This window comes from Mya arenaria, chromosome 6 (genome assembly GCF_026914265.1).
Source record: "Mya arenaria isolate MELC-2E11 chromosome 6, ASM2691426v1".
NCBI classification, from domain to species: domain Eukaryota; kingdom Metazoa; phylum Mollusca; class Bivalvia; order Myida; family Myidae; genus Mya; species Mya arenaria.
This window is the reverse complement of record NC_069127.1, coordinates 77,182,465-77,208,356: the sequence shown is the minus strand read 5'-3', so window position 1 is coordinate 77,208,356 and position 25,892 is coordinate 77,182,465. Positions and strand designations below refer to the sequence as shown.

The 25,892-nt window shown below is 35.8% G+C and overlaps 3 protein-coding genes across 4 annotated transcripts; 1 reads left to right on the top strand and 2 right to left on the bottom strand.

Annotated features, from left to right (window-relative positions):
- Positions 1-1,992: 1,992 nt before the first annotated feature.
- On the bottom strand, positions 1,993-10,912 carry LOC128238304 (uncharacterized). 2 transcript variants are annotated; one of them, XM_052954087.1, is made up of 6 exons: positions 10,864-10,912; positions 9,574-10,600; positions 7,516-7,650; positions 5,774-6,018; positions 5,170-5,313; positions 1,993-4,969 (listed from the first exon to the last, which is right to left on the bottom strand). In XM_052954087.1, the coding sequence occupies exons 2-6, from the start codon at positions 10,595-10,597 to the stop codon at positions 3,722-3,724; spliced, it is 2,796 nt and encodes a 931-aa protein (XP_052810047.1). In that variant the 5' UTR covers positions 10,598-10,600; positions 10,864-10,912; the 3' UTR covers positions 1,993-3,721. The 2 variants fall into 2 exon arrangements, with proteins under 2 accessions (XP_052810047.1, XP_052810046.1); XM_052954086.1 differs by having other exon boundaries at positions 7,516-7,659; positions 10,864-10,911.
- An 11-nt stretch (positions 10,913-10,923) lies between these two features.
- Positions 10,924-20,257, top strand: LOC128238305 (V-type proton ATPase subunit E-like). The gene is made up of 8 exons (XM_052954088.1): positions 10,924-11,072; positions 14,651-14,716; positions 15,646-15,755; positions 16,253-16,319; positions 16,864-16,953; positions 17,156-17,224; positions 17,799-17,899; positions 18,481-20,257. The coding sequence occupies exons 1-8, from the start codon at positions 11,040-11,042 to the stop codon at positions 18,629-18,631; spliced, it is 687 nt and encodes a 228-aa protein (XP_052810048.1). The 5' UTR covers positions 10,924-11,039; the 3' UTR covers positions 18,632-20,257.
- A 723-nt stretch (positions 20,258-20,980) lies between these two features.
- LOC128237100 (adenosine 5'-monophosphoramidase HINT1-like) lies at positions 20,981-25,884 on the bottom strand. The gene is made up of 6 exons (XM_052952316.1): positions 25,828-25,884; positions 23,996-24,155; positions 23,647-23,781; positions 22,709-22,813; positions 22,017-22,089; positions 20,981-21,337 (listed from the first exon to the last, which is right to left on the bottom strand). The coding sequence occupies exons 2-6, from the start codon at positions 24,107-24,109 to the stop codon at positions 21,246-21,248; spliced, it is 519 nt and encodes a 172-aa protein (XP_052808276.1). The 5' UTR covers positions 24,110-24,155; positions 25,828-25,884; the 3' UTR covers positions 20,981-21,245.
- Between the last annotated feature and the right edge of the window lie 8 nt (positions 25,885-25,892).

Sequence of the window (25,892 nt, the reverse complement as noted above, 5' to 3'; positions counted from 1 at the left end):
ATACCTTACAATAGACACCATAGAATACAGCGCTATTACCAAAGATTTGGATTCACTCGTCTTATAGACGCATGTCTTATTCCTGAACTCACTAAAACATTTCCAAGTGTTGTTTTTTTTCAATTTCTAACACATGTTTTACTTCTGAAAATAGGCGGTACCAATATCCAATATCAAACGGATCGTCATCCCTGTCCAGTGTCGGGCACAGCCGGCCTCCAGGTGGCGCCGCGCCGGTCGTGGAGCCGTCACACTTCATCGTGTATGAAAAGCCGTCGGCTCTCTCCTCGGGGCCGGCCACCCACGTCTGGGTTCCAGTGGAAAACGGACCCAAGGTCATGGACTCAAATGGCATAGAATTTGGCGAGGAGGAAGTTGTGCATCCAGCAGAAGAGAAATCTAAAATTGTAGAGCTTTAATAGCAATATGATACTCTAGTGTAAATATGTCATCCATCGCCTCCATTTGAGATTGTTCCTTCATATTCATGGTAGATCGTTGTATCAGTGTGTGTTTACCACGTGCTAAATAACGTCATAAATGCTACGTCGGAAGGCAACATTTTGCTTCAAATGAAGACAGTGTGTGTATACCACGTGATAAACTACGTCATATATGCTACGTCGGAAGACAACATTTTGCTTAAAATGAAGACTTAAATCAAAGATAACTTTTCCTTTTTAAATAAAAAAGGGCAGTCTATGCAGCTTAAACAGCCCCGCCTTCGTTTTAATACCGAAGTTTGATAAGGTGATTCGTTTCATCAAAAACTTCGACAAACCTGTTTCCAAAGTTATGTTTTGACAGTGCTCCGTCAGACGGCCGTATTGTGAAAAGGTTTGTCGGAGTGTTTTAAGAAACTAAACCCTCAATCAAACTCTGGTAAAAGACCGAAGCAGGGGTAAACGGCGTAGACTGCGCTATGTTTCATTTAAAATGGTGAAGAAATAGTGAAATTATCTTTGTTTAAAGTCTTCATTAGAAGCAAAATATTGCCATCCGACGTAGCATTTATGACGCAATTTATCACGTGGTATACACTCACTGGAAGACTTAAAACAAAGATAACTTCTTTTCTCCATCATTAAAAATAAATGGAACAAATGGTAGTCTATGCCGCTTAAAGAGCACCGCCTTCGTTTTATTACAGTAGTTTTAAAGTGATTAGTTACCTCAAACACTTCGACAGACCTGTATCTAAAACATTGTTTTAACATTTTAACAATGCTCAATGAGTATAAGTATGTGTATGGGTACTCTATATTTGCATGAGGTGCTGCGCTTATACGCAGATGTTGAGAAATGATTCTATGTACCTTTGATGTTATTTGAACGTATCGTGTATCATATCTTTGGTGACAGTGGTTTGAAATGTCGTATTTGTGTAAATAACGTTTGAATAGTTATATTTTACATCATGAGTTATTAACTTGTTCAAAAGTTTGTATTATTATTGCTACTGATTGTATTGTACTAGTATTTAATGACGAATAAAATGATAAATAGTTTGTGACATATCGTTATCTGCATTGCGGGTTACATGAACCACCGGTTTTATGACTATGACAGGTGGGCGCGTTTAGTTCAAATATGGTGACAAGTTTCAGCACTAGGCAAGAGTGTTGTGATGGTAAAGGTGTCCGCCTCTCACCCCAGAGGTCGTGGGTTCGATCCCCATAAGGAAAATGTTCTTTTGGCGTCTACATATGAACAGAGAACTGGTTTCTGCGGACACAGAGTGATTCAACGCAGCTCCTAGCTGTCTTCACAATCCAGCGAAAATAAATGAGAATAAACCACTAGTACCCAATGCGACAATTCAAATCTTCATCAAGAAATAGTAGATATTGAATTATTGCAATAAGCAGATGACTGATTCATCATGTAGAGAAATTCTTACATCAATGAATTAAATGTTGGTTTTCTATACGGTTGTGTACAAGAGGTATTGAATGCGCTGATGCATTTTTTGATATTCTAAAGACGAATGTCGATATTTTCCAACATTTACTCTACTTCCAGAACATGAAATAGGGAACATAACAAAGAACACATTTCAAGTTCAACATATAACAATATACAAGACATTTAAGTATAACATTTTTAACAATTCATAAAAACCAGGTGCTAGGCACAAACTTGATTAGATCTGAAAAGTTGCTATCATATCTTAAAAGGGCACTGAGATCTTTATATATTTAAAATGACGATGTGCCCATTTGTGCAATTATACAAAAATACATGGTTTGCGAATATGCAAAATATTATGAGTGTTGGTTTAAACCGCTGAGCATAGACATTGGTGTAAATGAACAAATAAGCGATACCTTTTCAATGACAACCTTTTGCATACATGTATTTTTTTTTTTATCAATACCATCTAATTAATTTGCTTTTATTTCCTGCATTACATAACTTTGCCAGGATTCAAAATAAAGTGAACACATACCATATGAATATACATTTAACATAAACAGACAGGACTTAAACACCAGAAAGAGTCGATTTGCCCTACACAAAGTAAAAACACATTTCTCGTTTATTTATATTAATAATAATGCATCTTGTCTGTCTGTTTTCAAACACAAATATTCAACAACAAAGTTTAAAAATAGATCTATTTTAAAATGTTTCAACAGATATTAGTTGTTTCATATTACATTTATCTAGTATCAAATTAAGCAACAAAATAATTACACCTTCAATACTAAAAGGAATTTACTTGAGATTAAACCAGCATGTAACAAACAACAATTTAATTGAAACACTTCAAATATTTATGTTGTCTTTTTCAATAGACCGTCAACATTTAAAAGTCAACATTTAAAAGTAACGGTCAAGGTTAAAGATTTTGCATGACAATGAAGCTAATAGCTAGTAAGAGCACCACAAACCAAGCATCAACTATCGTCTGTTAAAACAGGGGACACGACTCAATAATAATTCAGCCAGAGTTATGCACCTTGCTATTAACTATCTTTAACAGGTGCCCTGATATAATAACATATACTTTGAATTAAGCAATTCATTCTGGTATAATAATTTATACAGATACTCTTGCCATATTACAGAAGTATCGAACACAAGGTAAAATTTTAACATAAAATGCTTCTGTAATATCATGGCAGTACTACATACAAATACATAGTGTTTTGTAAACATAAATTTCAATAAATATATCAAATTCAATTATGTAACATTTTTGCCTGAACATTATTTTCCGCAATGTTTAAATCTAAGATGACTTCATAATCATTGCCCATATCCCCCTCTAGCATTAACAATGAAATTTAATTTTATTTGTAGCTTAGATGTTCTTTTCAAAATACCTTTGGAACCTTTTAAAGGTGCACTCTTACTCCCAAATAAGATTTACCACAATTAATATTGTTTTAATATCCCAAAAAGGATGAAAAAATGTCGAAAACAATGGTTCTTATGAAGGAAACCAAGATTGATTTGAAGGCAATTACCACAAAACTCGGTATTTCTACCTTATGAGACTATAGTAGACCCAGTAAATCTTTTAGCATTCACCAATCATTCATCAATTTTGCACTTTCTGCTATTAAATACACGGTTACAATTTTGTTATCAATAATTAATATTTTCCTTAAAGGCATTATTAAGTAAGAAGTTAAAGGTTTATCAGCCAAAATTGATGTTTGACATACATGTGTATGTATTGATTTTGAATAAGAGTGTCACTTTAATAAATAAGTTACAAGGCCAACTTTCTTATTCCAAAACCGACTGCCACAGCCACTAAAGTCAGTGCTAAAGCTCCATATCCCAGCCACAAGTAGGTCTCATCATGGCCATCATTGTGTGTATCTCCTCCCTGAATGAAACCTCGCTGCAATGGAACTTCTTCTGAATTGTTATTCTTACTCTGATTCTCATCTGGTTCAAATGCATTGTCCCAAATTTCAGTTTCATCATCATTATTCCTATCAGAATGTACATATCTGTTATTATTGTCATTTTGGCTAGATTCTGAATCACCCACCCGTTCTTTTATGGCACATGGCACTGGGGTTGTCTGTGTAACATTAACATTTGTTTTATCATAGGTTGGCACTTTCTTAACATCAATTCTATCGCCATCCCCATTCTGACTGCTATCAACTGGAACGCAGACAGCCCTATATTGTGAACCATCGCTGAGATCATGAACAAGTTCACTGGAATGATTCTCTTGTTCAAAATGGTTACCATTTTTGATATACTGGTCACCATTTGTAATTTGTTGGTCACCATCTTTTACCAGTTGGTCGGCATTTTCGATATTTTGGTCACCAAATATGACATCATCATCATCATCAAACCCAGACTCCACATCAGCAGGCTGTAGAAAGGCCATACTGGTGTCTTCATCATTTTCCGTGTTTTGTTCCATTTCACCTCTATCATTTCCGGTGTCAGTAAAATCAAAACCAACACTAGAGGCATACCTACTCCTTTTTTCCCTCAAACCATCATTTTTGGAATCATTTCTGAGATCAACTGGATTAAGCAATATATCATTGTTTGCTGCATTGTTTTCATCATCAGTTCTGTCTGTTAACTTCATAGCATCCACACTGTCTGTCACTGAAAATATTCCTGAAGTTTCATCATTTTCAACTGGAGTATCACTTTTTCTTCTCTCATTACCATCATTATCTGTAGGCTGAACAGTATTTGCATCCCCATCTTTACCCTGACTGATACTGTCAGGGTCTTTACTAGTAGTTGAAGCAAGGCCATTCTCATAGTCCTTATCATTGTTATTCTTCAACAATACATTGCCACGGTGAAGCCCGGCCTGAATGTGAAGGTCAATATGTTGACTGCCATGTGACTCATGACCCCTGTTGACCACAGTGTCCCTGTGCCTGCGAAAGTACTCACTGACCTCAAGGTCTGCATCTGCAGAGCTCTGATTGTCAGAGGATGACTGGCTGGGGTCAAAGTTCATCACTGAGTTCTGAAATTAGAAGAGAGACAGAAAATAGACACCATCTTTTAAATGAAAAATAATTAAGAGCCCGGTTTCAAATAGTTTATTATGTAAACCAAGGATAATTCCACACGTGGAAGGCTCTGAAAAAGTAACTTATATAATTCATTTATGATTGATTTTAACTATTTAAAAATCCTAAATGGATCTTCAATGTTAAGACATACCCATCCGCCCTGTTTGACAATGAAATCTGCCGCCAGGTCAGCCACCAGCTGTGAACAGTTGTCGATGATCCCGCCTACTTGCCTTTGTCCTGTCTGGAGCACATCCCAGACCAGCCGCTGCCCAAACACCATCAGCAGCGCCACCTAGAGGACAACAACAGAGACTAAAAACACTAAAACTTATGATGGAACTTGCTAAACATGTTTATTTTGATATGGTGAACACCAGCACCAATTTTTATATGAATAAAATTACTTAAATTGTTTCCGAGTGATTGCTAAAATAATTGAAGTTTTTACAAGACCATCTCATCAACTGATGACACCATGGACAAGACAAGACCTTCATCTCTTTCACTGAACAACAGACAAACAAAAACTTCTTAAACTACAACTTCTAAAGCATATCAAACGATAAATTGTTTGTTAAAAAATGTCTCAATAGTTATTCATTAATCTTTATTGAGATTTCATCAATGTAATGTTTTATTCTGCTACTAACAGTTTCAGGGGTGAAGGCAAACATGTTCTACGTGACTTTAGATAAAGAAGCAGAGATATAATTTTTTCACTTTATACTGCATAAGATTAAGAAACTACTAACGTGATGCCAGCCGCTAACATTCGCTTGTATGAGAGTACTGGCAATATCTCTAAACTGCGGGTATGACAGGCCCTGTATCTGGGATGGTGTTAACGAACTGAGAGCTGTGGTAAGCTGGGAACCATACTGGACCCGAACTTCATCTCCGATCCGGGCGAGCATCAAAGCCGCCTCAGACTGGGGGGTGATTGGGGTTAGACGTCCCCCTGTGGCACTGGACAGCTCCCGGCTACTGCTGGCTAATGCTGTAAATAGAAATCATATTGAAGATTTTGTCTACACTCTGTCATATTTTAATAGAGCAAAATCAATGTGGCATTTTTGATTAATAATGCACTATAGTTTTCAAAAAGAATCTTTGAGTTGATCATAGTTGGCCTCTCTTGCTTTAAATTTGGTATGAAACACATTAAAGTATGCAGCTGTATGTCTTAAACCAGTTTAATCCCCAAGACTAGTGGTCACATTAAAGTATGAGGCTGTATGTCTAAAACCAGTTTATTCCCCAGACTAGTGGTCACATTAAAGTATGAGGCTGTATGTCTTAAACCAGTTGAAACCCAAGACTAGTGGTCACATTAAAGTATGAGGCTGTATGTCTTAAACCAGTTGAAACCCAAGACTAGTGGTCACATTAAAGTATGAGGCTGTATGTCTTAAACCAGTTGAAACCCAAGACTAGTGGTCACATTAAAGTATGAGGCTGTATGTCTTAAACCAGTTGAAACCCAAGACTAGTGGTCACATTAAAGTATGAGGCTGTATGTCTTAAACCAGTTGAAACCCAAGACTAGTGGTCACATTAAAGTATGAGGCTGTATGTCTTAAACCAGTTGAAACCCAAGACTAGTGGTTACATTAATGTATGAGACTGTACGTCTTAAACCAGTTGAAACCCAAGACTAGTGGTTACATTAATGTATGAGACTGTATGTCTTAAACCAGTTGAAACCCAAGACTAGTGGTCACATTAAAGTATGAGGCTGTATGTCTTAAACCAGTTGAAACCCAAGACTAGTGGTTACATTAAAGTATGAGGCTGTATGTCTTAAACCAGTTGAAACCCAAGACTAGTGGTCACATTAAAGTATGAGGCTGTATGTCTTAAACCAGTTGAAACCCAAGACTAGTGGTTACATTACTGTATGAGGCTGTATGTCTTAAACCAGTTGAAACCCAAGACTAGTGGTTACATTAATGTATGAGACTGTATGTATTAAACCAGTTGAAACCCAAGACTAGTGGTTACATTAATGTATGAGACTGTATGTCTTAAACCAGTTGAAACCCAAGACTAGTTGTTACATTAATGTATGAGACTGTATGTTTTAAACCAGTTGAAACCCAAGACTAGTGGTTACATTAATGTATGAGACTGTACGTCTTAAACCAGTTGAATCCCAAGACCAGTGATCACATTAAAGTATGAGGCTGTATATCTTACACCAGTTTAAACCCCAAGACTAGTGGTCACATTAAAGTACTAAGTTGTATGTCTTAAACCAGTTTAATCCCCAAGTGGTCACATAATTTGTCAGGCTTTATGTCTTAAACCAGTATAATCCCCAAGACTAGTGGTCACATTAAAGTACAAGCATGTAGTATAAGGATGTATGTCTTAAACCAGTTTAATCCTTTGTAGTCGCATTTAAGTATGAAGCTGTATGTTTTAAACCAGCTTAAATCCCAAGTGTTTTTACATGTTACAAATCCTATAATTGCTACTGTACCAAGCCTCTAACCTTCATCAAACTCTGATTCCAGTTCTTCCATCTCAGAATTAAGCCCTGTCTGCAGTGAAAGAAGAATATCGTCCAGCATGACTGGTTCACATGGAATGTTCAGTCTCAACTTGGAGCGGTCAGCAACACCACTGCCTGCAACACCTTGTAGAGATAAATATATTTTTTAGTTTGAAAACTGGTTAAAATACCAGTCAATGAATACTCAATTGTAAATTTTAATGCATGTTCAGCGTGGTCATGTAACACATGTGACCATGCAATGAATTTTTTACCATGAAATTGTGTAGGACTTTATCTCTTCTTTTTCCAAACATTTAGTGGACGAATTAATATTACATGTGGGCGCTCATATACAAGAGCTGTCGTAAGACAGCGTGCTCGACTTTGCCACTTTGACTTAGAAGTGAATACAATAACAATGTAATATTACCAAGTTTGGTCTATTTATGTCAAACCTAACTAAAATTATTCAATACATACCTAGTGACTTTGATGCTGCCCTCCCACCACCCCAAAAATGACGCAAGTCATTCAATAACTTGATTTCCCATTATGAAAATGTGGTAAAGAATATACAAATATGCCTTTCAAAAGATATTAAAATAAAATTAAAAAAAAAAAAATATATATATAATTCAAGGGCCATATAGTATAGCCCTCCTTGTTTTCCCTTGGTAAACTAGAACTGTAAGCCATAGGCTAACGAATACCCCCCACCCCCTCCATGTCTAGGTTGTTTGCCTGGAGTTAGGCCGGACAAAGCTAATTTTGCCTACAAGGGAGATAACTCCAGTCAGGGTCATGTGACCTGTACCAAATTCACAGAGGCGAAAGTTTACAACATGGCCATTAATTTCTGAAAGTTTGATAAAGATTTGTTGAATAATAACAAAGATGAATCCCGGACAGGGCTTATTTTGCCTACTTTAACACATCAAGGGGAGATAACTCCAGTCAGGGTCATGTGACCTGTACCAAATTCACAGAGGCGAAAGTTTACAACATGGCCATTAATTTCTGAAAGTTTGATAAAGATTTGTTGAATAATAACAAAGATGAATCCCGGACAGGGCTTATTTTGCCTACTTTAACACATCAAGGGGAGATAACTCTGGTCAGGGTCATGTGACCCGTACCAATTTCACAGAGGCGCAAGTTTACATCATGGCCATTAATATCTGAAAGTTTGAAAAAGATTTGTTCAATAACGACAAAGATGAATCCCGGACAAAAAAAAAAACGGACGGACAGACGGACAGACAGACGGACAACCCGATTCCAGTATACCCCCCCCAAACTTTGTTTTGGGGGGTATAAAAACTGGTTAAGAATGTAAAAATGTGCCTGTCAAAGAAATAAAAAAATATATATATTCAAGGGACATAATTTGTATTTAGAATTAAAATGGAGTTATGTTTCTTGTTGTAAGATGGTCGTAAATAATTTTGAATTTTATTAAGTCAATTGAATGAATGGTATTGGAGTTTTAAGTGAAAATTCCAACATGCCCTAAAACTTTAACCTGCCCTAAAACTTTAACCTAAGTCAATCAGGGGCCATAACTTGTATTGAGGATAATATGGAGTTATGTACGGAGTTATGTAACATCATTGTGTGATGGTCCTGAACAACTGTGTGAAGTATTAAGTCAATTGAACAAAGGGTATAGAAGTTATTTATAAATATCCCAACCTGCCCTAAAACTTTAACCTAAGTTTCATAGTCAATCAGGTGCCATAATCTGTGTAAAGAATAATATGGAGTTATCTAACCTCATCATGTGATGGCCCTGAACAACTGTTTGAAGTATTAACTCAATTGAATGAAAGGTATTGGACTTATAAGTGAAAATCTCAACTTGCCCTAAAACTTTAACCGGACGCCGACGCTGGAGCGAGTAGTATAGCCCACCTATTCTTCGAATAGTCGAGCTAAAAATCATGAGGCAAATGCCGTATAATAACATTAGAACCGGATAAAAAAAATAGTCATGTATATATATATATATATATATATATATATATATATATGATTCAGTACCACAGTCTAACCTACCCATTTGTTGTGCATCAGCAGTTTGATCAGTTTGTGTAGGTTCCAAATTATCTGCCTTATCTTCTATTCCATCATCCTCATCATAATCTATATTATCATCCTCTATATGGTCATCTGCATCTTGCTCTGTCCTTTCAACAACAGAGCCCTGGGTGCCTTCAAATGATTCGTCTTCCACAGTTGGAAGAGTGTGAAGACTCTTTCTCAAGTCAAGAAACCCATCTCTGTAGCTGAAACTTCTCGAGCTCATGATGCTGGAAGCATTGGAACCATCATACTCATCATCAGCATCACTTGCGTAGCTAAAGTCTTCTAAGCTGCTTACATCACTGTTCTGTCGCTGTAATGATAATGGCGTTTTCTGTGGACTGACTGGTGTACTTCTCGTACTTCTTTGAGCTCTCAACCCTGATTGAAGAACAATACCATGTTTTGAGAACATAGTAATATCCAAATCTTGGGGAGAGACTATTGAATCTATGCTATCAAATGTTGGAATGTTATGTTGATATTTATGATATTTATAACCCAGGTTATCCTCAGAAGCAGGTGAGTCTAGTTTACGTTGCAGAGATTTTAGTCTACCTAGCTTCTTCAAATATGGTCGCCTTTTGCCAGGACATGCACTTAGAGATTTGCTTTTAGTAAGTGTGGGATGTGATTTGGAAAAAACGGCACTGTGGTGAAGTGCATCATTATCATCTTCTTCAATATCAATGTCTGGCGAAGTTGATATGTGGCCTTTGTACATTTCAGGAGGAACCATTCCCATGAAGTTAAGCATGACAAATTTGGTCTCTGACACGAAGTCCATGGATTTTGACAATCCAATTTGGTGAAGCTTTTCACACTTATAACCTGGATTGCCTTCTTCAATTTTCTGTGGACTTGTTAAAGTTAAACCAGGTTCTGAGCCTTCTTCAATTTTCTGTGGACTTGTTAAAGTTAAACCAGGTTCTGAGATAGACTTCATTTTACTTTTATCACCAGACTCTGGTGACATTATGTCGTCTTGATGTTTCATATTCTGGAAAAAAAAACTTATGAGAATTCGGGCTTGTCCTTCCAAAGTTGCCAAGAGTCTAATAAGGACTACTGTTTTTTTGTATTTTACATCCTGTTCAACTGTCAAGTCAAATCAATATAAATACATTCTGGAATACTATTCAGCACAAGACATTGTGGCATGAAAATATTTTTGTTAATGTTAGACTAGTAAAAACGAAATAAAAAAACGAAATATGAAAAATGGTTATCAGTGTTAAAAATTTGACCACAAAAAAAACTCACTTTTTTAGTCAACTTTTCATTTCGACAGGAAGTTGATGAAGTTTACATTGGAAACCGGATGCGTGTAAACGTCATCGAAATTAGGAAATCACGAGAAAAAGGCAACTTCCGGTTACTTGTCAACTATTATTTAGAAGTGATTTTTGTTCTGTAATTTCGTTTATTTACCTGCAAAGATGGCACTTAGTGATCAAGATGTACAGAAGCAGGTAATGTATTGCGATACAGTTTCTTTTTTTCTATACAGATTTTTTAAAGAAAAGTCTGAACATTTTAATTTTTGTCAAATTTAAAAAGTCAATGAAGATGTAGTCCACCTAAATGGCCGTCAACGAGTCTTTTGACGATTTGTTTACTTTAATACTATGGCAGACTCGTGACGTCCACCATCAATTTTGAAATTATCTCCGTTATAAATTCAAATTTCTACTAAAATATTATTGCCTACTATTAAACACATATTTATCTATCTATCTATCTTTGAATACTGCCGAACCCCTCTTTCGAGTATTACTGGCAGGTGCGCGTCGGACTGTTTATTTATGTCATTATGCCAAAAAACATGTTCAGATATCATAAAACACTTACTGGGTACATGTGTCGTTTGTTTATCAAGTATCCCGATATCTGTAAATCTGACAGGTTGTGTACATATAACGGTATTCGTGACCCAGAATATATTTATGTGAAAATAAGGAGTCTAATAACAAATTAAATCCAGTTTAGATCACTGTCGTGTATATATTGAACAACTTTGTCATTATTATTCAACATCGATGCACAACATTACCATATATTATTTCCCCGGTGTTAAATGGTAGAGAGTTGTAGTGTTACAAGGATACATAAGAAACAGGGATGATAAAATTCCGGATTAATCCGGAATTCCGGATTTAAGGCCTCACGATTCAATTTTGAGATTAATGTAAATCCGTTGAGGTTTTTTCTAGGGGGGGAGGGGTACAGGGAGCGATTCGAGCTCAGTTCGAACAATATGGGTACGAAAGGTGAGTTTTCCGGAAGTGTAAAGCCGGAAATTAACGAACCTATTTACGTCCTTGCAATCGAGCTATATGATTGGTTAAGATAGCATCCGGTGATTACGGAAATTACCGATGGGACTAGAAGACAGTATCCGGATGGTCGTATCCGGATATGACAGACGACGAAGACGAATAAACGGGTATTGGAAAATTGGAAAAAAAAACAACCACCACCAACTTCTAAAAACATCGAATCGCCGATTTTAAGGGTATATTTGCCATTTATTGTTAAGTGAAATTCCCGAAACATTTATTTTTAAGTAATAGAAAGTGATCAAACTGAGAATGAATTTTGCACATGTAGCATTATTTCGGACATCCCGATTCGGATTGTGTCATAATAATCGATTTTTATTTGGCCGATTGAAGTTTACGCTGTAAACCGTTTCTTTATTATTCTCATGTTTGAAGCATTGTTCTCAATAAGAAGTGGTGTTGACCATAATGGGAGGTTAAAGTGAAAATTGGTTTGGTTCAAATTAAAAAAAAAAAACATGAAGAAATATTTTGTAGTAGTAAAATAAATTACGTGGAGGCAGTCATTTTATTTTCTATTTGAGACAGTTCAACAAAACTTCTTGAGGAGAATTAAATTCTATAGTTGTAATTTGTATTTCCCCATCCAGGTATGTTGATGGATACAAAAGTCAGGGATGAAAGACACCTCAGCCAGTGCATCCAGTTGTTCCTGTCAATGACTGACAATTCAATCCAGAGGCCATGATACTTGGACTTATGGCTGAACTATTTGGACTAATGGCTGAACATCCCTGGCACCACAGTAGTTGTGACACTTGCCAAGATACAAAAGCTCTCAGCGAATTAAAACTTCAAAGGTTTACAGCATCATACAAGATGACTTACGGAGTGGCTAGCCATTTCAATGATGAACATGTGGAGGAGTTAATGGATCTCGGTTTTGTTTCAACTAAGACAAGTCAACAAACACAAACAATGAGAAAACTGTTGCAGCTTTTTTTCTGCTATAGAGAAAGAAATAGTGTTGAGACATTTGGCCTCCTTAAAAATCACAAGGGCTGATTCTAAATCAATTTTCATAGAATTTGAAAGCCTGTTGAGAGACTTGAACTGCCGTGGGACAATCTAATTTGTGTGCTGCTGGACTCATGTAACACCATGAGGGGGAAAAATCTGGCTTGAGGACCAGAATACATCAATGTCCACCATGTCCACAACGGCTATGCTGCCAAAGCATTTAAGTACCGTTTGGATATTAATTTGAATCATATATATAATAATTAATAACATTATATTCTCATCAAATGTGCAGAAATTGAATAAATACTCTAATGATACATAAAAATTGAATAAATACCACTTTTACAATGAACATTTGCAAGCATGATAATTGATATGTTGTTCATTATTATAAATCAAACATCCCACAGTGTAGACTGTTCATACACAGGCATTTGATCATAGCCAGTTGAGTTTTATGGGAAGTGGACAACTGAACCAAAATGTCAGGTACTTGTCTAATGCCTGTGACTTCAGGTAAAAAAAGTAAATTTAACTTTGTTTAAAGACAAAGGTGTTAAACTTCACTGCTAAGATTTTGATAATTGTTCTGATTGTGGATGTCTCGTGTTGAACATGATTATATCTACCAAACCGAAAGGTGTACTCCTTGAACACTTTTCTAAGGCAAAAAAGGGTATTAGAATCCCTGAAATATGGAAAGCTTCGGGGGGCTTCGCCCCCCCCCCCTTGTCCGCCCACCAGGGCTCTGCCCTGGACCCATCGGGACCCTTAAGCGGCCCCCCTGAACCCCACGCAGACATTTTCAGGATTGGCAACTTGGCTCTGTTATCATCCCTGAAGAAATGTCAAAATTATAAAAAAAAAGTAACCCTGATCGCTCATTATTGGAGCTAGTGTAAGATGAAAATTTATTTCTGGAGTGATCACAAACAGTAACAATTTGACAGGTGGTGCAGCCCTACAACCCCAAATATGAATGCACAGAAAATAGTTTCAAAATACAAACGGGAGCTGTTTAGTTTAAACATATTTATTTTACAACGATTGTGAAACAAGTTATTACAACATTATATTAATCACTCTCATTGGCACAATTTTACGCGAGAGTGTGGTCTTGTGTTGTGGGGGGAAACCAGAGAACCTGGAGAAAACCCACTTGTCCGGCTTGGTGACCACAAACCAAACTCACATGCGCCCATGGGAATCGAACCCAGGTCGCCTAGGTGAGAAGCGAGTGTGCTAACCACTGCGCTAACCGGACAACCTAAAAAGATAATTGAAAGCAAACACACATCATAAAAATAATTTATCAAGGAAAATATGTTTTTCAAAAATAATAAGTTTGCAATTTTTTCTTGCTTTGGAATCCACTTGCCCATTTGATATATGTAACTAGAACCTTCTTGCTATCTTATTCAATGTATAACTTGTTCCTACTTGCATGTGGTATAAAATTGACCCCTTTTTCATGCTCAGGCTTCATTTATTTATTTTCTCAAATTTGAGAAAAAAGTATGTGTTAGCATGGGGCTCAATTTCGGCCTCAAAATGGCCAGGAAAAAACCTGACTTCTATTTTGGCTTGTCCTTGTGTTTTCGAAGTCAGCTAACAGTGGTTCATGATGTTAACTTGCATTCAATTTTGATATTGACGTGTTTTTTGAGGAGTGATCAAGTTAATGTAATAAGGGATGACCTAGATCATTCATATTTAAAGCATTCAATATTCGTTTTCATTTTCAGATCAAGCACATGATGGCTTTCATTGAGCAGGAAGCCAATGAAAAGGCAGAAGAAATTGAGGCCAAGGTAAATCATCAATAAAACATCCTAAGTTTAAGGGTTTAAAGGAAGGAGTTTTCAATTTAAACATCACTTATTTGTAATTTAATTTCGTATGTTGTTTGAACAGTCTAAGAACAGAGAAATCACTTTCATGATGGTTTTGGTCCCTTAAAGATAAAAAAAAAATTGTAAGTTTTTCAAATTATATTTTTTTAAATGGAAATCAAATCCTAACAGTCTCAATAAGATACAGTAAATGTACATGATTGTAAATGAGTGTTTTGGGGGACAGTGGTCCTCCGTGTAAAATCAGACATCGTGATGCTGTTTGAACATCAGTGTGCAAGTGTACTTAACCTATCATAGCTAAGTGGGTTACCAGGGTATTTACCACAGACTTGCAGTGATTGTAAAAGGTCAATGGTTATACCCATTTTTTGACAACGACCTGACTTTGCCACTGATAAAGTAACTATATTCCATGAACGAAAAAAATACATATATGGGTACTACATGTTTACATTGTAAAACTTTATACAAATTTAATAAGAATGGACAAAAAATAGAATACTAGCAATACATAATGTTTCATTTTGAGTTTAAATTTGTTTACAAGTAGAATGTATTGAATGATTCGCATGCATATTAACCTTCAACTTTTCCTATTAGTACACACATCAGTTTATATAATGGAACATTCCATAAGCTTTGAAAATATTTTCCGTGCCATGGAAATATTTCAATCTGCCTCGCCAGGTAACATTTCAAAGTACGGTGACATCTTGCCAACCATAGTGATACACTACAGTTATTTCAATAATATGGTAAACAAATAGGTTAAGGAATTTCGCCTGTAGTTAACTTAAGACTTAAGTTTTTAATATAAAGGTTGCTATAGGTAGCACACAATCATGGATAGGTAACACACAATAACGGCATGTACCACATTTCAGGCGGAGGAAGAGTTCAACATTGAGAAGGGGCGTCTGGTTCAGCAACAGAGAGTCAAGATCATGGAGTACTATGAACGCAAGGAGAAACAGGTGGAGCTGCAGAAGAAAATGTACGCTTCCTGTTTTGTTGCTTATGTTAATTATCACATATTATCATTTGTAATAAATATTGCATCTTTGAGCCATTGGGAAACATTCACTGTTGTTAAGATGTGATTATGCTTCACATTTCAAGATAATATATATATAAAGTACATGTATTTCAGTATATATATATATATATATATATATATATCACCAATGAATTTTACAGTAAACCTTTTGTACAGTATATATCATGAAATAGATCTTTGATTAGGTCACCGACCTATTAACCAATGTATATGGTTTTTAGGTCCGTGATTGGTCATACAAACATGATACTGTGCCATACACATAATACTATTAATAATAATAATCAGATTTTTTTAAACTGAGGCTGCACGAAACAGGACATGCTATTTAATTTTCCTAAATGTATCGAGAGTCGAGAAATAAAACTTGTATATTAATTAAGAAAAGATGTTTCTGATGGAAGATATCCTATTATTATGTTTAATGTTTTTAGTCAGAACTCTAACCTGTTGAACCAGGCGAGACTACGCGTGTTGAAGGCCAGAGAGGACCATCTCAAGGTAACACACAAGTCAACACACATCTCCTACAGAAGCCATGATTTTCCACTTTATAGTCATGATTAGATCTTTGCCTCTAGGACATGTATATGGCAGATTTCTTCTTTTGTCTTGAAAAGACAAAAAGAAAATCTTATTAGGTTAACAAAAATTTAGTTGAAAGTTTTAAAAAGTCTGTTTTTTTTTAAAAAGACGGTTGAGCCATTGTCGTAGCCTTGGTGTTATTGTCATCAACATATTTTTGTGGAGAAAATTAAACCTTGGCCATAATTAAACAAGTGTTCCAAGACATTCAAGTGAAACTTGGTAGGCATGCTGCCAGAGTGAAAAAAATGCATGTGTAGAAAGGCTTGTTCCTGTGTCTTTTATATTTGTTGTTTTCATATACAGTTCCCCCTCTACAGCACCATTACGGTACTCTATTTTACTTCAATAAGAACGTTTTAGAGTATGTATGTATTGGAGAAGGTAAACCCCATGAAAATCTTAAAAAGTATGCAGTATTATTACCCGGTAATGGATATAAACCTCTACTTTTTCCCAGGTCTTGATAGAGGAGGCTAGAAAACAGTTGGCTAAGATCACAGCTGACAAGGGCCGGTACAAGAAACTCCTGATCGGACTTATTGCTCAGGTGAGGTATACTTTGTAATGATTGTTTTAATTGTGACATTGTGTAATCATATTTGATTTTAAATGGAACATACGTATAACAGTTGTAAAATTGAGGAGAAGTGGTGCCTCTTGATTAATCTGTTAACTTCTTTGAAAAGTCTAGAACAAGAAATCTTATTAGTGGTTGCTGTTATATAATGTTTTATATATCTTTTGTTCAGGGTCTGTATCAGCTACTGGAACCAGAGGTGACCCTCAGGTGTAAACAGCAGGACCTTGACATGGTTATGGTGAGCAACTGTAAATCAAATATCGTCACCACAATCAGAATTTTAATCAAAAAGTTCTTTCCATTAAACCATACCCTGTATTCATGAATTTGACTTTAAAATGTAACTAGCTAAGCTATATGAGATTTTGAAAATGCCTGGCAACCATTGTCATGGGTTCTACAGTTCAGGGTTAATCCTGAAATGGGGATTTAAAGCTTTTATCTTCAGACTATCATAAAAAAATGTTGCTTGCATCAAAAACAGTAGGAAGTAGTAACTTGAAATGATTAAAGATTATTTTGCAAACAATTTCAAAAGGGGTCTGAGCCCCTATTCTCTGCTTTCGTCATGAATCCCTCATTCTCAAACAGACCCCTCCGGAGTTCTTCAGAATTGATAATTTTTAGCTGTTAGATCTCTGTATTGTACTGTTGTCTGGCTTGTGCTAATTTAAAACACTGATAAAAACTTGAACTGCTTTATATTAATACAGATTCATACCAAGAAAAAATATGCTTTTTTGCCTTTGAACTGTTTATACACCCAATTCAAGGCAAGAGTAAAAATATTTTTTTGTGAACCTTATTTCCAGGATGCATGGCCTGGTGCCGTTGAGGCTTACAGAAATGCCACTCAGGGGAAGAAAGATGTCAAGGTTACTGTGGATACAGAAACATTCCTGGGCAGTGATGTGTAAGTTTATCTTTTCAATATACTTTTTATTACTGACCAGTACATTGTACATTGTAATACATTTTGTATTTCTTTTCAATAATCGTTCAATACCTGCCTAGTTGTAAATACACTTTTGGAGTAAAATATAAGCAAATCATTAACTTTCAAACAAGTATACCAGTGCTTAGATGGTGTAGAGCTGATTTCCAAGGGTGGCAAATTTGTGGTGGAAAACCAGCTAGAGAGTTGACTCAACCTCATGAGCGGACAGATTATTCCAAAGCTTATGATTATTCTAATCCCCCCCTGTCTATATTTAGGTCTGGCGTTTTGGATCTGGCCTCCCAGGTAGGCAAGTTTGTGGTAAAGAACACACTTCAGAGCCAACTCATTCTCATGTGTGGACAGATGATTGCCAAGCTTAGGCTTATTCTAATTTCTTTCCCTGTCTGTATTCAGGTCTGGTGGCATGCAGCTGTTCCCCTTTAAGGTGGCCAGTTTGTGGTGGAAAACACGCTTTAGGGATGAATCAATCTCATGAAACGACAGATGATTTCCAGGCATTGGTTTACTCTAATTTCTATCCTGTCTATATTCAGGTCTGGCGGTGTGGAGCTGGTCTCCCAGGGTGGCAAGTTTGTGGTGGAGAACACACTGGAGAGTCGACTCGACCTCATGAGCCGACAGATGATACCCGAGCTTAGAGTTATACTCTATGGAAGAAACCCAAACAGGAAGTTCTCTGACTAATTAATGCATAAATTAGGATTAAGAACTTTTTACACATTTTTTGGTCAATATTTTCTAAAAAATGATTGTTCAATAATATCAAAATCTGCTATTGGAAGTTCACTGAATAATGATTATATACCTTAAGACTTACCTGGTAGAACTTTATATTTGTTTCGTAATATTTTGTACTTTTGATGACCATTGTTAAGGAATTTTAATATGATAAACTAACTGCTTTATGATTGATTTTCTATGTTTTAAAAAAAAATCCTTTATGGAACCGATAAAGCAGTACAATTGTTGGGAATTTCAACATTATAAACTTGATTCTGTTATAAAGGTGCCATTACATAAAACATGTAAAACTGCATTGAACATTCCTTTGACCTTTATTGTGTTAAATTTTGTACATTCGTATTTAGTTGGGCCATGACTATTCTTGAAATCCATGTTCAAAGCCATTTAGAAATTGTATTAACTTTTCTTCCTTGGAAAGTCTCAACTAAAAAACATTGATATGTCATTTTGAATAATTGCTTTCTATGCTTGAATCCCTCTGGAATATTTATACGCAACATTTGTGAAAGCAGTTTAAAAACATATGAAAATGTTGTACTATCTAGTCTTATCCAGATTTTGTGTATGTAGAACTGATTTGTAATAATATTATAGGTTTTCACATATATATATATATAGTTCAAGAATGCATGTCATATCAGGTATGAGCCAATCATCAACGTAATCCGAGTGTTTATACTTCCAGTAATAAAACTTAGAACAGCTTTTACAAGTAAGCTGCATCAACCCTATGTTTTGCGTTATTTGACACATTTCCATTAAGTTCTGTCTCGAAAAGTACTATTAAAGATGCAAGAAATGAAGTACCTCTGGTATTTGTTTGGATGTGCTTTTGATTGACTTGTGTGTAACTCTTAGTTTGTACAAGTGTGCAGGGTTAGATGCAGATTGCAGTATACATAGTTGTTTCTCATCAGAAGAGTGCTGTGATGTTCACATGTAAAAGGACTCCCTTGCCCTCCCCAATATGTTTGGGCCCATGTCCCCCTACCGTCAGGGGACCTTTATTTATGCTTGTGTATTCTCCCGGTCTTGAATATACTTGACAACCTAGAATATACCCCTCTGTCTGCTTGTAGAACGTTCAGTAATGGCCGCCATTGTTTGATTGTAGTGCACTAGCCTTTACCATCAAGTATTCTCTACAAATTTAGTAACTGATGAATTTGTACTATCCTTACTCATCGGGTTTTCAAGATGAATGTTATTTACTTTGCCAAATTGAGCAAAACTTGAACAAGAAAAAATAGAAGAAAACTATTAGTGTAGAAGTATGTATTAATAAGTTTGATTGATATTGCCTTGCATACTATTGTATTTCACTGCTACATAAACATTGCCTATCTGCTTGTGTTTCTTGAATTTACGATTGTATCTTGCATTGTTAACATTTGCAGTGTTTTAATGTACGATAATTGCTTTGTCCCGTGTACAATCCTTCAGTAGTGTCCGTTTGTATAATAGACTTTGTATACATGTTAATATTTCCACTTTGAAAGGGTATTATTGTTATTAATAATTATGTAGATTAAAAGATATTGTATATGGAATAAAAAACAGACAATAGTTCTATGTTCCTTGTTATTCACCAATTAGCAACAGTGCTTAGATTTGCTTTTCAAAGTTTACCTGACTATTTGTGGCAAGGATTATTTTCTTTTTTCACCACGTGTTCTACCTAACTAATCATTGTAAAAGACCAATCCTCTTATTAAAAATGTAGTGGTTTTTGACAGTGTAGAGCACCTACTATTACCCCTGGTGGGACTTCCGTGGAGTAATAGTGGATGTTGTACATGTGTAGGCATCTGCCTCTCACCAAAGAGATCCCAAACTCAGCCACTATCAGCCTTTATCACTATCCAGCCAAAGTATTATAGTATAGTATAACCCAAGAGTGACAGGCTCGGAGCTGCACATGAAGTTGCAACACATTGACATGTTCTGGTTGCTTTACTTTCGTAGACAGGGCCTTAAAAAAAGGTTTGGTTAGGGTTACATCCTTTTCAAAAATAGGTAGGGTAGGTAGGCCTTTTTTTTCTTTCTTTTTATTGGGCTTTATATAAGAATGTCATTTTCATCACTGGAGAGTGGTGTTAAAGTGTTAAACCAAATGTATTTATTTTTTTAGGCCCAGCCATCATACTTGAAGCACAAAATATTTTAATGTCCAAATTAGACAGGTCTGACAGCACAGCATTTGGATATTTTATTCCGTTGTTGTGGCAGCTATTACTCAAACATCAATACATGTCTTTCACAATTATGTTTATTAATACAACACACAAGTGGGTTTATAATTTAATGGCTTAGCACACAGTGCCATGAATACAACTTGTAGAGCTAAACTATCAGTAAACAATAAACCTAGTATGGCACAGTACATGCTCTATTTGGATAAATGGCTTAAAGTTACATGAATATCAAAAATCAACAATCAAGCTTGGCCATTCATTGTACACACTTAACACAGAAATTTCAGTCAATTACTTGTATATTTGTGATCTGCATAATAATATCTGCTCTATCACAATATAACACAGATAAGATATATTTATCCTGGTGGCCAGGTCATCTGTCGGCCCCCCATAATGTGGAGGTGTAGGTGGTATACAGACTGGGCGCCATCTGGACCGTTGTTTATCACTGAAACATATGCAAGAAAATCTACATTGAGCAGAAAATATTTACATGTACATGAAGAATTAACCAGGAGACCTTTTCATCATTAGGAGTAATTTTGTATCTAAGATCTCCATCTCCTAGACATATATGTAAGCCCTCTTATAGTTTTCGATAAAACAGCCCCAAAGTACAGATCTTTGCAAGAATCACCTAGCATACATGTAACTTTGTCTAGGTTGATTGGAAATTAACATTTTATACATATACCGGGTATGTTGGTGCTTGAGCCAAGATTTGAAAGGTCAGGGTTGTAACATAAGATCACAGGCACAAAGCCACGCATATTTTAATCAGATGCGACCTTGTGTACTATTATTTACTTCAAAATTTTGATTGTTTTCATGTTAGTATTGATCGGCAGTTGGTGACATGGTAATTACTACAGATATATAGCATTCATGTAATTGATATAACACTTGAATCAGATTACAACTGCCTTGAAGAATTACCTGCTATGTCTAACAAAAGAATGTATTGAATTAATGTCCAAGTTCATTTGTTTTTCCAATGATATCATGTCAGTCTGTAGAAACTAGTTTCAACAAATTTGAAAAAGATTAAAATATATTTTTAAAAGAAAAAAACTTTTATCCTTATTTTACAACATCCATGACTTAAATTGGAAATGACAGTTGCTCACCAATTCTGTACCCTTTCTCCAGCTTTTTCTGATCTGCCACTTTTTTGGCTACAAGTAGCAGGTGGCCAAGAAGCTGTAAAATAACATTGAGATTTATAGTAGCATACAATGAAGTTTATCTACATAAAATATCTATCATGATCTATAAAGGTAAATATATCTTGTGGGTTGGTTACTCATACTAAGGCTTATTGAGCTCAAAATAATATGAGTATTGATAAGGTAAGAATGTTTTACTACAAATACTAGATATGCTCAATAATATTGATATACTGTTTGAATGTTATAATAATGATGCGACAGTTGCACTTCTACTGATGAATGTCTTGCACCACTAGGCCCTGTTTTAATAAGATATCTTAGTCGTTAACCTTATCCTGCTTAAGAGTGCTCAGAGAAGCCCCTAAATTTACAGACAGAAACTTTATGATAAATGTTCTTACACAAAAATATTTCAACACAGGAAATGCCCAAACAGGATTATGTCTGGAAATTTACCATCTTAAGCCCAAAGATCTTTTTCCAGAAGGGTCCTTGGACTTTTGGTCCAAAGTCCAAGGAAAAGAAAATCAATCTGGCACTCAGAATTAATCTAAACCAGTACATGTATATGTCTTATAATTTTTGCAAGAATACTTCAGTTATGCAAACAAAATTTATAATATGTCACAAGTGTCGCTGCGGCTGCCTACCATTTGATCTTCAGGACCGGCAGCGCCGACCCCAGTCAATGGTTTCTTGGGAATGACGAGGAAATGGACTGGGGCCTCAGGAGAGACATCGCTGAAGGCAAGGCACTGGAAAGAGTCAACCAACAATAGATCTTAATAGAGCAACATTCTCTTGACAGAACACATTTTAGTTTATCAGTAGTTGACCACACATTACAAACTTTAAAAAGAACAAACACATTGTGTTAATTTATAATATGGACAAAACAATCATGTTGTACAATGTGTGTTAAATTAACATGAACATTGTACATGTAATGAGTATTTCATTCAAATTTCGAAGATAATTATAAATCTGGCTGGTATTCAATATGATACTTATGGTCATGCCCCATTGGCCTCATTCATGTTAATTTATTTGAGCTTATCAAGGTCTGCACTCAAGTATTGGCTGCATTTTGGCTTGACCTTGCCATAATGACAAATTAGGTTGACATGTAAATCCAGATACTAAAAGACTTAAAGACAAAGTGAGATACAAGCTTTTGGGGGTGCTATACCCTAGCTCTTTGTAAAGAGACCTCTTGGTTCTTTAACGGGCTTGTTTTAAAGCACCAATACATAGAAAACAACTTTTCAAGGTTTAAACAGTACTGAGTAGTGAGTACACCATTTCCTCAGTACTACTGGTACCATATTTTAACGTCTTTCGGTTTGCCGTGGCCAGGGTTTGAACGCACAATCTCTACCACTGAGCTATCAGGGCAGTTTCATTTACTGAATTGTTTGGTTATTTATACCTCACAATCCCATTAGCTACATCTACAATGATTTAATATACATTCCAGACCGATATATTGACTACCTACCGAGATATTTCTTTATGTAATAATTAAGGGAGCCAAGATTACCAGTAAAGACATTATTTTGTATAAAAAAAATATGATCTACCAACAAACCTGGTCGTCTTCATACAAAATATCTGCCGGTATGGTTTTATCAATGATCTTGGAGAAAATAGTAGGCTGTGCCGAAGGTTGGGCTGTCTGAGCCTTAGACACCTCATCCCCACCACTACTGCCACTTGACATCTCCTGTGGTGAAAATACATTTTTTTCTTTGCAATTACAAATGTTTTTTATACCATTCTCTGACAGAAGTTATGTTTTACAAGCATATTTTTGTGTTATATTTAGATAATTATAGTCAGGATTATAATACCACTGAACCTGAAACTTTGTGTAGTAACCTTGTACAGGCAAAAATTGGGAAAATCTTAAGAGTTTCAATATGCAAATATTGTCATACCTTTGACATCAAAATTCTTAATGTGAGTGTGACAGCAGTAAGGTTCTTGACAGTGGTATGAACGTTGGTGAGTCTAGATTTTCTTGCCAGATTCCTTACAACAGCGCTTAACATGTTCCACGGAAAGGCACTTCTTACATGCCACCCTCAGCAGGTCAAGCTTTGAAAAAAGAATACAAAATATTACAGTTTAAACAAAAAATAGTCAAACAATTTATAGTAAAGAAAATATTATCAGTCCTGAAAAAGAGGGTGATTGTGGTATTGGTGTCGACCTCTCACCAAAGAGGTTGTGGTTCATAACTTACAAGCCACAACCTCTTTGGTAAAGGCCTACATAAGTATTTAGTGTTAGTAATAAGCCAATATATCTATAATTGGTTCTATCCCCACTCTCTCATGGACTCTCAAATTGGACATCAGTTCTACATTCTACCCAGAAAGCGGACTCTAACCTGGTTCTATAAGCTATAAGCTTTTGTCTCATTCAAACTGAAATAAATTCATATAAACTCATGCTGAAACAAGACGAAATTAAAATATTTCTGTGCCAGTTTTATCTTGTGTTCCCTCAAGATTGTCTTCTTTATTGAAAAGCCCCAATCTTAACAAGACCTTATTACTCCACAGAAAGATCTCCAGTTACTAGAGACTTGGGCAAACACCTGGGGCATACTTTATGTGGACCTCAAGTGAGGAGAATCCATGTCTTGGATTAACCATTTCTCAAGACCTCAAATGGTCAATTCATAGCTATATTTTTACCAAAAAAGGTAATAAAGACCATGGCTTTACTACAAAGAAATGTGAAGAACTGCAAGAAAACAGCGTATATCACCCTAGTTAAAACACTGTTGAACTATGCATCCATCATATGGGACCATTATTTCCAAAAAGGAGCAGACAACTGAAACATGTTCAGAAAAAAAAGCCACAAGATTCATAACTAATGACTACAACAACAGGTACTGGGGCTATGTAAAACACAGATCTCTATTCCAAGAATGCCGCAGAGAGAACAGACTGATCTTTATCTACAAGGTGGTCTACGGGCTGCGACCAGCTAAAATATCTAGTGACTCTTTTACCCCTATAAGAGATAAAAGACTTTTAAAGTATAACGTGACAGTGACTTTTATATACCCAACATTCTCACTAGTTAGACTGTGAAGGTGTCGGGTCAACTCCGCCCAATTAACTCCAATTTGACCTACTCCTTTTCAGCCTACCTAGTTTACAGCCAAGTTACTAAGAGCCGTTAAAGAGTTATATAATGTGTGTGTTTTAAAGTATCATGTATTTATTAAATGGTAAGTGGGCCACGTTCACCGTGAATAGTGATAGACCCTTCAAGTAAAATCAAGCAAAGCTGACTATTTTTATGTGAAAACGGTTGTAGGTTGGAACTAGTCCAAATAATTGTACGTTGACGGATTTTTTTAGATTTTTGATATGGCAAAAATCCCGTATAACACGTCTAATATTTTAGACTAAGATTGGAACCATCTGGAAAATAGTATGAACACTTCAAGATCGCTCTACAGAATAGAGACTACCACACACCCTCCCTTGCCCAGGTGTCACTACGCCTTAACTGGCCTTTCTCTGTATTGAAGCAGAAGTAAAAACAAATAGATCTTTATCCGAATGCTTTTATCCGAAATACACTCATCTATTAAAATTCACTAGGCTATGTATGACTTGGGAATCATGTATTAAAATGAAATTTACACATATTTGTTATTGTAAATAAAATACAACAAAAAATTGTAAAATTTAGATGTCTTTTAACTGTCAAAACGTATTTTAGGAAATTGATACTGTGTGCCTACCAACAGGGAACAATAATTGGGGTAGCAAGACACTCTTACACCGACAACTAATTTGCCACCTAGCG

Coding starts and splice junctions, on each gene's coding strand:
- LOC128238304 (XM_052954086.1), bottom strand. CDS start 10,597: ATGAAACATCAAGACGACATAATGTCACCAGAGTCTGGTGATAAAAGT. Junction 6,019..7,515: donor GGAATCAGAGTTTGATGAAG/GTTAGAGGCTTG, acceptor TTCTATTTACAG/CATTAGCCAGCAGTAGCCGG. Junction 5,314..5,773: donor ATGTTAGCGGCTGGCATCAC/GTTAGTAGTTTC, acceptor GTTGTCCTCTAG/GTGGCGCTGCTGATGGTGTT.
- LOC128238305 (XM_052954088.1), top strand. CDS start 11,040: ATGGCACTTAGTGATCAAGATGTACAGAAGCAG. Junction 16,954..17,155: donor TGATCGGACTTATTGCTCAG/GTGAGGTATACT, acceptor TCTTTTGTTCAG/GGTCTGTATCAGCTACTGGA. Junction 17,900..18,480: donor ACATTCCTGGGCAGTGATGT/GTAAGTTTATCT, acceptor GTCTATATTCAG/GTCTGGCGGTGTGGAGCTGG.
- LOC128237100 (XM_052952316.1), bottom strand. CDS start 24,109: ATGTTAAGCGCTGTTGTAAGGAATCTGGCAAGAAAATCTAGACTCACC. Junction 22,814..23,646: donor TTTTGTATGAAGACGACCAG/GTTTGTTGGTAG, acceptor GACTCTTTCCAG/TGCCTTGCCTTCAGCGATGT. Junction 22,090..22,708: donor CCGGTCCTGAAGATCAAATG/GTAGGCAGCCGC, acceptor GTTATTTTACAG/CTTCTTGGCCACCTGCTACT.